This window comes from Solanum verrucosum, unplaced genomic scaffold, assembly GCF_900185275.1.
Source record: "Solanum verrucosum unplaced genomic scaffold, falcon-dt-bn FXZP01000182.1, whole genome shotgun sequence".
NCBI classification, from domain to species: Eukaryota; Viridiplantae; Streptophyta; class Magnoliopsida; order Solanales; family Solanaceae; genus Solanum; species Solanum verrucosum.
The window spans coordinates 2,425,477-2,437,764 of NW_026020378.1; the positions used below are offsets into that span (position 1 = coordinate 2,425,477).

The 12,288-nt window shown below is 32.4% G+C and overlaps 1 protein-coding gene across 1 annotated transcript; it reads left to right on the forward strand.

Moving 5' to 3' along the window:
- The first annotated feature begins 6,059 nt into the window (after positions 1–6,059).
- LOC125838527 (lachrymatory-factor synthase) lies at positions 6,060–6,781 on the forward strand. Its single transcript, XM_049517576.1, has one exon. It carries the CDS (start codon positions 6,149–6,151, stop codon positions 6,698–6,700), a length of 552 nt encoding a protein of 183 aa, XP_049373533.1. The 5' UTR covers positions 6,060–6,148; the 3' UTR covers positions 6,701–6,781.
- The last annotated feature ends 5,507 nt before the right edge of the window (positions 6,782–12,288 follow it).

Sequence of the window (12,288 nt, forward strand, 5' to 3'; positions counted from 1 at the left end):
ACCTTCGGCAAATCTCAAGAAGTTGATCCCAAGGCTCTAGTAGGTGGTCTTCTTGCAGAACGTATATACCAAAACACATCTCAGGGGCATGATAATTGAGATATTAAAGATGTGGATGGAGATAAGGATGAGAGACAAGTAGAATTACCTGCAAGTGTCACAAAAACCACAGGTGAAAAAATTAATAAAGGAGGGCAGCAAATTGCTCTCACAGAATGCTCAGATACTAACAACTCTGAGGAAGTCATTACAAACTCAGAAGTAGAAATATCACATCAGCACAAAGAAGTAGTAGATGATAACATGGCAATAGTGGAGGTCCCTATGGCAGTGCATACAGATGAATCACAACTTCTGGTGCAAATGGAGTCCCCTAACAAAGTGTTACATGACATTATCTCTCATAACATAGGAGAAGATAAGTGTTATGAAACAATAGGCCCAGTTCAAATAGCCAAGACTTTAAAAGAGACAGAGGTGTTTGAGGATGTACTGGATAATATCTCAAGTGAAGTAGATTTGTCTCCTAGATTGATGAAGACTGCCAGAAAATGAAAGAAGCAAGGTAACAGAGAAAATAGTCAACTTGTTAGAATTCAGCCAAAGAGGTCAAAATTAGTATCTAGTAAATATGAAGGCTTTTATATGGAATATTAGATCAGTGAAGTCTCAACAAGATTTTCAAATAGTGCAAATGTTACACAATTATCATAAATTTTCATTTATTGGATTGTTGGAACCTTTTCAAAATTCTAGACATATTAACAGTTATAGAAGAAAATTGAGGATGCCTTTTTCGATTGCTAATTGTAATGGCAAAATATGGTATTTTGCAAACCATGATATTTATTGTACAGTGGTGAAAGATACAGAGCAACAACTAACAATTCTCCTAAAACATCATAGCCAGGCTCTCAATTATTATGTCACGCTAATGTATGCCAAATGCAGAGCTGATCAAAGAGTAAATCTTTGGGAGGATATCTATCGAGTGGCTGCAGGGATGAATAACCCATGGATAGTTGGGGGTGATTTTAATGTGGTTAAAATAGGAGGTTTACCCATGGTAAATGCTGGTCATGAAGAGTTTGAATGTTACATATTAGCTTGTGAATTAACAGAGGTCCAGTTTAAAGAAAGTTTTTTCACTTGGTGGAATGAGTTGATTTAATCATGCTGAGGTAGAGCATTTACCAAGAACTAAATCTGATCATGCACCCTTGCAAATCTTGTGAAGAAACCATTACCAGACATGAGAAACCTCAAATTTTGGATTGAGAATGAGTCTTTTGAAGATGTGCTTAGACAAAATTGGTCTACCAATCCCTCTCAGAATCCTTATTTAGATTTCAAGGAGAATATTAAAAGGGTGAAATCAACTTTGACAAAATGGAGCAGAGATACATATAGTGACATGTTTAAGAAATTGATCATTAGAGAAGACATTGTTCGAATCAAGGAGAAACCCTTTAAAGAGATCCCCAATCCTGAAAATAGAGAAGTCTTGCAAAGAGCTCAAGATGAGCTTAAAAAATACCTCCATTTTGAAGAGATTTTTTGGCAACAAAAGGCAGGTTATGACTAGTTTGAAAATGGAGACAGAAATACGAGATTTTTTTCACAATATTTTAAGGGTAGAAGGAAAAAACTCCAGTTGAATAAAATCCAAAATAGTCTAGGCAATTGGTTGGAGAAGGAAGCAGAAATAGCAGTAGAAGTTGTGGAATTTTATCACAACCAATTTACTCAAGAAAGAGACGCTTCTTCCTTTTCACTACTGAGGCACATTCCTGAACTTATTACATATGAAGAAAATTCAGATCTTTGTAAACTTCCAGAATTAGATGAATTTAGAAAAGTTGTTTTTAATTTAAATGGAGACAGTGCCAGTGGACCAGATGGATTGACGAGAAGATTTTATCAAAGTTGCTGGGATATTGTTGGGAATGATATTCTTCGAATAGTTCAAGATTTCTTTAATACCCTCTCTAAGTCCATTTTTTACACTAACTTGGTTCTCCTACCTAAGAAGGACCAGGTGCACTATTTTTCTGATTTGAGACCAATTAGTTTATTAATAAGATATTCTCCAGGATTGTACATGACAGAGTTGAAGCACTTCTTCCCAAATTGATCTCTTATAATCAATCAGGTTTTGTTAAAGGCAGAAGCATTATTGAAAATATTTTGTTGACTTAAGAAATTGTTACTGATATTAGAAAGAGAGGTAAACTTGTCAATGTGGTCATTAAGCTTGACATGGCCAAGGCTTATGACAGAGTATCATAGTTCTTCCTAATGAAATTGTTAAGGAAAATGGGATTTTCTGTGGTCTTTGTTGATATAATTTGGAGGTTATTATCTAATAATTGGTACTCTGTCTTGATCAATGGTCAATCACATGGATTCTTTCACTCTACTAGAGGACTGTAGCAAGGAGATCCTTTTTTTTCCCTTCTTTATTTATTCTTTCTGTAGAAGTATTAACCAGGGGACTAAACTTGGAAAGGAAATATGCTATCTTTTGGAGGGAAAGAGGTATTAATCACTAGTGTTTTTACAAAGTATTCTCATTCATGTGCTATCAACTATAGTTCCTCCTAATTGTGTTATAAAAGAGCTTTATAGGATTTTTGCCAAATTCTTCTGGAGTAACAAAGCCATTGGTAGGAGTAAACATTGGGATTTTTGGGAGAAGATTTGTCTACCAAAAGAGGAAGGTGGGTTGGGTTTTAGATCCATGTTTAATGTTTCACAAGCTATGTTTGTAAAACTTTGGTGGAAATTTAGAACTCAAAACTCTTTATGGTCTAATTTCTGGAACAAATATTGCAAAAAATTAAACAAATTCTAACACTTGTTCAATGGAGAGGGGGCTCTCAATTGTGGAAGCAAATGTTACAAAATAGGTAATGTATTGAACAACACCTATGGTGGGAACCTAAGGGAGGAACCTCTACTATTTGGTATGACAATTGGACAATGCTTGGTCCATTGTATACACAGTACACAGAAATTCAGACATATCATGATTTAACTGAGATTGATGTGTTCATGAGAGAAACAGGTTGGGATTATGATTATATGCATAATCATTTTCCTGATCACATAGTTGGCCATGTTAGACAATATATGAATCACTTTAGGTACTCTGATATGGGGGATAAACCTTGGTGGACTAAGACAAGTTCTGGAATGTTTATTGTGAAGAGTGCTTGGGAGATTGTGAGAAAGAAAGATGAAGTTTCTAACTTCTTCAAGAATATTTGGGTGAAAGTCTTACCTTTGAAGATCTCTTTTTTGGATGGAGAGTTTGGACCAACAAGGTTCCAGTTGCTACAGTCATGGCTCGCTGGAATCCCAACACTTCTCAGTTTTGTTCTTGTTGTGTTGTACCAGTTAGAGAAACCATTGAGCATTTGTTTCTGAAAGGAGAAATGGCTATCAGTGTTTGGGATTATTTTTCAAATGCAACTGGTATCATTGTTCCAAGGATTCAGGTGAAACAAACTATGACAAAGTGGTGGAATGCACAGGGAAATGCTAGACAAAAGTTTGTCTTTCAAGCCATTCCCAATATTATTCTATGGTTTTTATGGAAAAGAAGGAACACAATGTTGCATGGAGGATCTTATCCTAGAGCCAAAGTTATTGGGGACATCAATTATACTATTCATAATCTCATTAAAGTGAAGTTTGAATATACAACAATTCCTAACTTTTGTCCTCAGATGGTAGCTCTCCTTGATGGGTACAGACCAAGTTTCCAGTTTAAATTGGTTAAATGGTTTCCCCCACCTTGTGGTTGGTGGAAATGCAAATATAGATGGCGCTTGTAGAGGTAATCCATGGCCTAGTGTTGCTGCATTCTGTGTTAGAAATTATGAAAGTGATTTAGTTTGTGCTAAGGGTGTGAAATTAGCAGAGTTTACAAGTTTGGTAGCTGAGGCAACGACCATTAAGGAAGGATTGCAATACTGTTGGGAGAATAATTATTTAAAACATCATTCTTGAATCTGATTCCTTGGCAATGGTCCAGATTCTTAATGGTGTTTGGGAGATTCTTTGGAGTGTGACAATGGTGGTCAACTCCATTAATAAGTTAAGGGAGGTGCTTTCAGTAAGAGTACAACACTCCTTAAGGGAGTGAAATACTTTGGCATACTTTTTTGCTAACTTGTTTTTTCATTTTGCAGGTAATTATGAATATAAATCTTTTCAGGAAGTTCCAAGTTCAAGATAAAAGATAATCAACCTTGACAAGTACAAAATACCATACATGAGAATTCAAAAGACATGTTCCATTGTATTTTCAAATTAATTAGAGTTCACAGGGTCAATAAGTAGTATGAATGCAAAAGTGAAGTACATAGAAGTATTCTATCAATTCAATTTTTGATGTCTGAAATTTTTTTCGATTGGTTAAAGTACTATGCACCTGGTGAGGGCTTTGAGGTGTTGCGAATGGTATGAAACAAGGACTCAAAGATTTAGAGTAGTATTTTTCTACTATAACAATTGAGTATTCATACACATGTAACTTAAATCATACAACAACACAGAATGTCAATAGTCTTAACTTAGATGGTGGTATTAACCTAGTCGGGCTCAATCCATTATAGAAGAGGCTAAAGAAATTAAAATTGTTGCAGAAGGTTTCAAAGTCACCTTTGGATACTGAAGGAGAAAGGCTCGATTCATTGGCAAACGGTTAGAGTAGTTGTACATGATGCTTGCAAATGACACAAGTAATTCCTATTCTGCAAGAAACCTCAAAAAGTTAATTTATCTTTTAAGGATCTAAAATTTGATGGTGGTATCAATCTCAGTGTTGGGATTCAATCCATTGAATGATAGATCTAAGAAAGAAGAACCAATTTGAGATGCCAAAGTCACCTGATAGAACTCTTGGATGAAAAGCTTAAATCAGTAGTGAGATATTCAACGGTGGATCTGGTATCATCGATGAAGAGGAAGCTCCGACCATGAACACCAACATTGAAGCTATCTGATGCTTCAGTTGCCTCTTTGGTTTACTATCTTTAGAAATGTCCATCCTTTTCAACTTTCCTATTTGATTGTCTCTTTTGTTTTTTGTTTAATTTGGGTTTGGCCGTATGGGCTGATCCTATTTGTGTACTTATTTATTTTTTCAATAAAGTGGCCCAATGGATCTTTAATTTAAAAAAAAAAAAAAATATACTCAGTAAAATTTTATAAATAAAATCTAGGGAAGATTCAATATACACAAATTTTATTACTACTTTGTGAGGTAGAGTGGCTTTCAAAAGACCTCTGGCTAAAACGTAGCAAATTTAGAATTAATTTTCGAAAACAAAGAAGAAGAAAATAATGCATAGTCTACCAGAAGGGAGCAACAACAACAATAAAATAATATGATTATAGGTACACAATAAACAACATATACTAGGATAGATTATTGAAAACATTGATGTATCTCAAAATCAAGAACTACAGTAATACAACTAATACAATAACATACACAGTCACCCTAAGCAAGAGAATATTATACTACCTACTAAGCTTTTATCCTAATATGTATCCTTCACACCCCTCTTATCTAAAATCATGTCCTCGATCGGTAACTTGCATCATATATTTTCTCATTTCTTTCTCATAGTAAGAAAATACACACCCACTACACACCACACACTCAGATTTCTAGTGGGTCCTTCCCTAGGCCATGTGTAGGGAGCCCACAACCATTGTAGCTAGGCCCAACAAAACTTGCCTTTGGTCTATAAATTATTGAGATTTTTTTTTACAACTCAAAATAAATGAATTATCTAAAGTTTAAAAAAATTGTTGGAACTTTTTTTCATATTTATCCTTAATATTGTGAAGTTCTTAATTACTTTACATTATTGTCTAGTAGAATAATTTGAAAATAATAATAAAATATAATCTTTAATATATATCCTTAACTATTGTTTTTTATTAAATCTCAACAATTCACTTAATATTGAATTAGACACATTTAATGTGCTTTCCAACTACAGAAAGAGAAAACAAACCAAACCAAAAATAAATACATTACTAGCTGTCCTTATATGACCTTGGAGACACGTGACATACAGAAAATTCCATATCATACAAACTTTATTTATATAGAATAATCTTCCAACAAATGAATAAATTGGATCTAAATTCATCTTCTACAATGGAGCAACAAAAGGATTCACAACCAAAGTGGGAAGCAAAAATCTCAACAACATTACAAAAGGCAAGTGCAAACCAAATATTTTCTCTTTTCAAAGATTTTTTTGGCCTAAACAAATGGTTTCCTAGCTTGTCAACATGTTATGGCATCTACGGCGAAAATGGCGAGGTCGGTTGCATACGATATTGTACCGGATTCTCTCTCCCTCCGGAGAGTGGTGGTGTTGTCACTGGAGAAGCCCCGGTGAGCGGTTGGTCCAAGGAGAGGTTGGTTGCTATTAATCCAATTGAGAGGATATTAAGTTATGAGATGGTGGATTGTAACATTGGGTTTAAGTCATACTTTTCAACGGTCAAGATTGTTCCAAATGGAGTTGATGGTCAAGATGGATGTGTGATTGAGTGGTTTATCACCGTTGATCCAGTTGTAGGGATGAGATTGGAGGATTTGGTCAACAAGTATGATGTTGGGCTGCAAGGAATGGGTAAGAACATGGAAAATGCCCTAACAAGTTCATAAGTTATTTAATTTTGGGATTTCATGTCTTTTTTCCTATGTCAATGAATTCTACTTAATAAATGCACTAATTAATACTCTCTATTTACTTGTCAATTTTTTACTTGACACATCTATTAAGAAAATAATAATTGGTATAGTAAATTTACTATTTTACCCATATAATTTATAGAGTCTCAAGCGTATTGACTCACTGTATTTTTATAAGACATTAACTCAATGTTAATAAATTGAGGGTATAATAAGAAAAAAAAAATGATGTCTTTTCTTGATTTGTCAAAAATAACAAGTAAAAAGAGAAATTAAATTAAGAAATATTTGACAAATAAATAGGAATGTAGAGGGTTAAAAAACTTAAATGTACAATTTAAGCACCTAAATAACCCCTATATTAACACATCGATTTAAACAAAAAATCAAGCAATAAAATTAACAAAAAACCTTAAAACAATCAAAATCGAACTATATATTCTAACAATTAAACTCGAAAAAACTAATTAAAAACGGATGCATACTTCTTACACTCCATCTTCCATCATGCTAAATTAAAATTGATACATTGTTGCTTTCCGTCATTGATACGATTATCAAAGGGATGGAGAGTTTCATTTTGATTACAATACTTGTTTTGAGGTTATAAGAGAAAAACATTAATTAATTATTAAGAAATTTGTGGAAGGTAAATAACAGAACGAGAAGAAATTAAGGAATGAAATCTTATTTAAAATAGAAACTTGTATTGTTGTATTCTAATTTACCAATTTTTTTTTTGGTTTGGTTTGTTTTGTAAAATTCTATTGCTATGTAGGTGAAAAGTTAAACTATTGTTATATAGGAGTTATTTATGCGCTTAAATTGAATATTTAAATTATCAACCCATTTATCAATTGCATTACTTAAGGGATATATCAAGTCAAACATGAACAACTAAAAATAGACGGGAGAGTTTTCCTTTTGCAATTCATTAAATTTTTTTTATTTTTTTTACTAAATTATTCATATTTTTTTTTAATCCCAATGAGGTGCTATTATCTTTTCACCATACATTAATTAATATGTCTACTAAATAGAACCACAAGTAAAGTCGTATGGGTTAACCCCATTGGACCGGCCTGATTTAATATGTAATTTAATAAGGTTGAGCTAAGATTTTTGAAATCTATGTAAGAAAATGGCTTTGCAGTCCGATTTGAATAAATCTGCTGATTTGTAAGGCTTGAGCAATATGGGTAGGGTCAATTTGTGGCCAAATAAAAAATAATTAAAAAATAAAAATAAAATCGAGTATTAAAAATAACAAAATTCAAACTCAAAATTATTTAAATTTTTAAATACAAATTATGTTTATAAAATTAAGTTAATATTTCTATTTAGCTATTTATATTTTTACTTTAAGCCAAATTTAATAAATATTATAAAGATAATTTTATTTGTGCATTTGATTAACAAGTAGTAATACTAACACCATATAATATTGTCTTATCGATATTTATGATAATATCTTTAAATTGTAGTCTGATTTAAAAAATTATAAAATTATATTCTTTTAAAGAGGAACTTTCCCAAATAGCCACAATAATAAACTTAATTATGCTCGATAGCTATAGTTTGCATATTTACAAGTTGTAGTTATAGTTTAAGCTGCCTCATTTGTATAATTCGTGGATTTGTATAATTCGCAAGTTTGTATAATTCGCGGGTACATTTGTATAATTCAGTTATTTTTGTATAAACTCGAAATAACGAATTTATACAATTACAAACATCAGAAGTGTAAACAATTATACAAAATATATTATACAAATTCTGAATTATACAAAATTTATACAAATTCCGAATTATACAAACGTGTGAATTATACAAAACAAAAAAGCTAAGTCGCGTAATTATAACTAAAAGTAGGTCGTGAATTGTAATTAAGGCAAACTATAACTATGTTAAGTAATTAACTAGTATATGTTTGCTTATACGCGTAAAATTTCCCAAAAAAATAGACTGACCCAACACTTTCTGCAGCCCACGTACTTGTGAGTTGGACTGACCCTTTAGTGGCCCATAAAAAAATAGATCAGTCCAACTTGACTCATCAAATTTCATAGTCTGTATGAATTAACACAAATAAAGTAGGTCAACCCATATTGACACCTCTAGCCACACAAAAAGAGCAATTCGATAGATCGCGCTAAATGGTAGTCATTATGCTCAATATAATTTGTCCTAGTAATAACACGTGTCTAGAGCATTAAATACAACAAAGAATTCACTTTATAGTTATTGCGCAACAACAACAAATGTCAGTGAGTAGGAGCACTAATAAAGTGAAAATTCAGATAATCTTAGTTATATGAGTTTACTATCGTAGAATATTATGCATTAATTAAGTTCGTTTAACGACCACCTTTAAAATTTGAGTCACTTAAAAATAAAGTCTCGCTCCATATTTTTCTTTGATATGTAAATTTGGAACCCATAGTGATGATTTGATATGTTATCGATCATGTCACTTTAAGCACTATATGCCATAAAAATTAGGGAAAAGGGTCAAAAATATTCTCCAACTTTGTTTTATTGTTTGACTTTGTCCTTGCCGTTAAAATGAAGTTAGATTTACCCCTACCATTACTAATTTCACCATAAATACCCCTCATTTGACGGAAATTCCCAAATTGACCCAAATTACCTATTTTTTTTAAAAAAAAAATCCATTCCCTATTTTTAACCCAATACCTCGACCCCTTTAGAGGATAACCCGATTAACCCATTCCCCATTTACCTATTCTCTCAAATTTTTCATATATCTCATTCCCTTTAACCCATTAACTTCTCCTCCGTTGTTCTTCATTTCCCTTCTCTCTAATTGTTCTTCCACCATGTCTTTCGTTCACTTCTAAGTTTTCTTCTCAGAAAATGTAGTGATTTATAATGTTCTTCCATCCTTCTCCTTCTGGTTAGCCTTTCTCCCATGACAACAAAATTGTAGTGTTGGATAACATAGAAGAAGTTGAAAACAACAAGACCTATGAATATGAAAGAATAGATCCTCGTGTGGGATTGGATGGAAGGATTATCAGGCCGAAAGTAAACATATATAACTGCCCTAACGCAGTAGGCATTTATTGGCTGAACAACTCCCGAGCCTATCGCTCATATGCATCCGAGCAAAGCTCTACCCCATTCAGGAGCATTCGTTTGGAGTAAACGCAATTGTGAAGGTGATGGATGAGCCTCTTTACTGAAATGGTTATCGTAACTTTCATATGATTCTGGAACTGACAATGGTGCACTTCTGGAAAATGCTGGACTGAACGGGTACATAATCGGTGTGGCTGCTGCACTAGAACAAATACATATGAACAAAAAATCATGCAAAATACATTATGAATCACAACATTTTCTGAGAAGAAAAATCAGAGGCGAACGAAAGAGATGGTGGAAGAACAATCAGAGGGAAGGGAAATGAAGAACAATGGAGGAGAAGTTAATGGGTATAGGGGAATGGGTTATATGACAAATTTGAGAGAATGGGTAAAAGGGGAATGGGTTAACCGGGTTATCCTCTAAAGGGGTCGGGACATTGGGTTACAAATAGGGAATGAGTTTTTTTAAAAAATTCGAGTAATTTGGATCAATTTGGGGCTTTCCATCAAATGATGGGTAAATATGGTGAAATTAGTAACGATAGGGGCAAATCTAACTTCATTTTAACGGCAAAGGCAAAATCAATAATAAAATAAAGTTGGAGGATATTTTTGACTTTTTTCCCTAAAAATTATCTATATGAAACATTTATATTGGAAGAAAACTAGTCCTTATTAAAATAATTTAAAAATATATAAAGATTTCATTTTTGAAGGCATTAGAATTTGATAGATTTATACAGAAGGTCATCGAAATATCTTAATTGTATAGAAAATTTTATTATAGCAACTTGCACACAATTTTTATTTATTAATCTTTAAATGAGTAGTATAAATAGTATAACTTACCTAAATTCCATAGTATAAGACCTTAAATTACATTTTATCCCTACTTTTTTCTATTTTACAGAAATCCCTTAAAAATCAGACATCCGGATACATTATATATGATACATCATAAACTTGTCTGTTGCGCTTAATAGGGAATATTAATGTGAAATTGATTTTCTTTCCCACAAATCACGCATAACTGATTTTCTTTCCCACAAATCAGGCAGAACTGATTTTCTTTTCCCACAAATGACACAGACGAATTGATATCATTCCATTCCAATTTGTAACAGCTTCACAAAATTCAAAAATCAAATTTTCATCTTCTCTAAGATATAAAGGCAATCTCCCATTTCTCCTATAAAAAGAGAATTAGTCTTCCCTTTAGAGGCATCAGATAGTTTCCAATATTCTGAAAACCTCTGTCTCTCTCTCTCTGTAATCTATTTTCCTATGTTCTTGCTTGCAATGTTTGGAGTTCATCAATAAACGTCAGTTGCATGTAAGTTCTTCCCTCTTATAATTTCGCATAATTTAAGATTGAATCTCAAATCCTTCATTGTAGATGATTGGACAAACGATTCACGATTTCAAATCATCAATTTGAAATCGTCGAGTAATTTGAATTCAATGTATCACGCAAAACTAATTGGACAACCTTGGCTGCTGATAACATTGCTAACAAGATCCCTCTGTCAACTAGTAAGTTTCTATTCCCTCTTTTCATCTTTCGTTATAAATTTTAATTTGATTTCAGAAAAGTTATTTCATTTCTTGCTCTGAGAAAATTGAAGAATTTATGAAGAAAACATTGATGAAATCAAGAAACAAAAATGGGAAACAATCACCATTGATTGATATAACGAATGATTCCCCCATTGTTGGTCTTGCTATGGGAAATTTAGAGACCCCATCGTCAGAAATATCCAAAACATGATTACTTGTCAAGATAAACATAATTGGTTACTCCTGGATCTTGCGAGGATTTATTGAGGGGACAAGTTAAGACTTTGTTGCAAAAGGTTGAAGAAGACGTTTTATGTTGTCGTTTTGATGTGAACATGTAACTCATGATACATTAGTGGTAAACGACGCATGTGTATAGTAATTTTGTATCTATAGATTATGATGTGGTCATTATTTTGTATCTGGATGTGATTTGTATAAAAATGTATCAACATAATATATTGTATATGATACATGTAATAAATGGATTAACAATTGAGATGAATCAAATACATTTTGAATATTGAGTGTGTATCACAAATTTGCATAAATGTATCAGACTATTATTGTGTATATTGTACATATAAATAGTGTAACAATCAAGATATGTAAATTACTTGTTTTGATCTAGAAAGTTTGTGGATAATACATTATTATATATATATATATATATATATATATATATATATATATATATATCAATCTTGAATTTTTGTAAATGATTATATCATTGGTTATTGTAATGTACCTGGTACATGTTATAAGATGGTTAAAAAATTGTGTCGTTATGTGTTAGTTTGATGCTGGAAGAAGATACATTGTTTGCCATAAGCGAAAAATATGTAATTGTGGTAGATTTAACTAGACGAGATACATTGTGGACGTTGTGGACCAGAA

Coding starts and splice junctions, on each gene's coding strand:
- LOC125838527 (XM_049517576.1), top strand. CDS start 6,149: ATGAATAAATTGGATCTAAATTCATCTTCTACAATGGAGCAACAAAAG.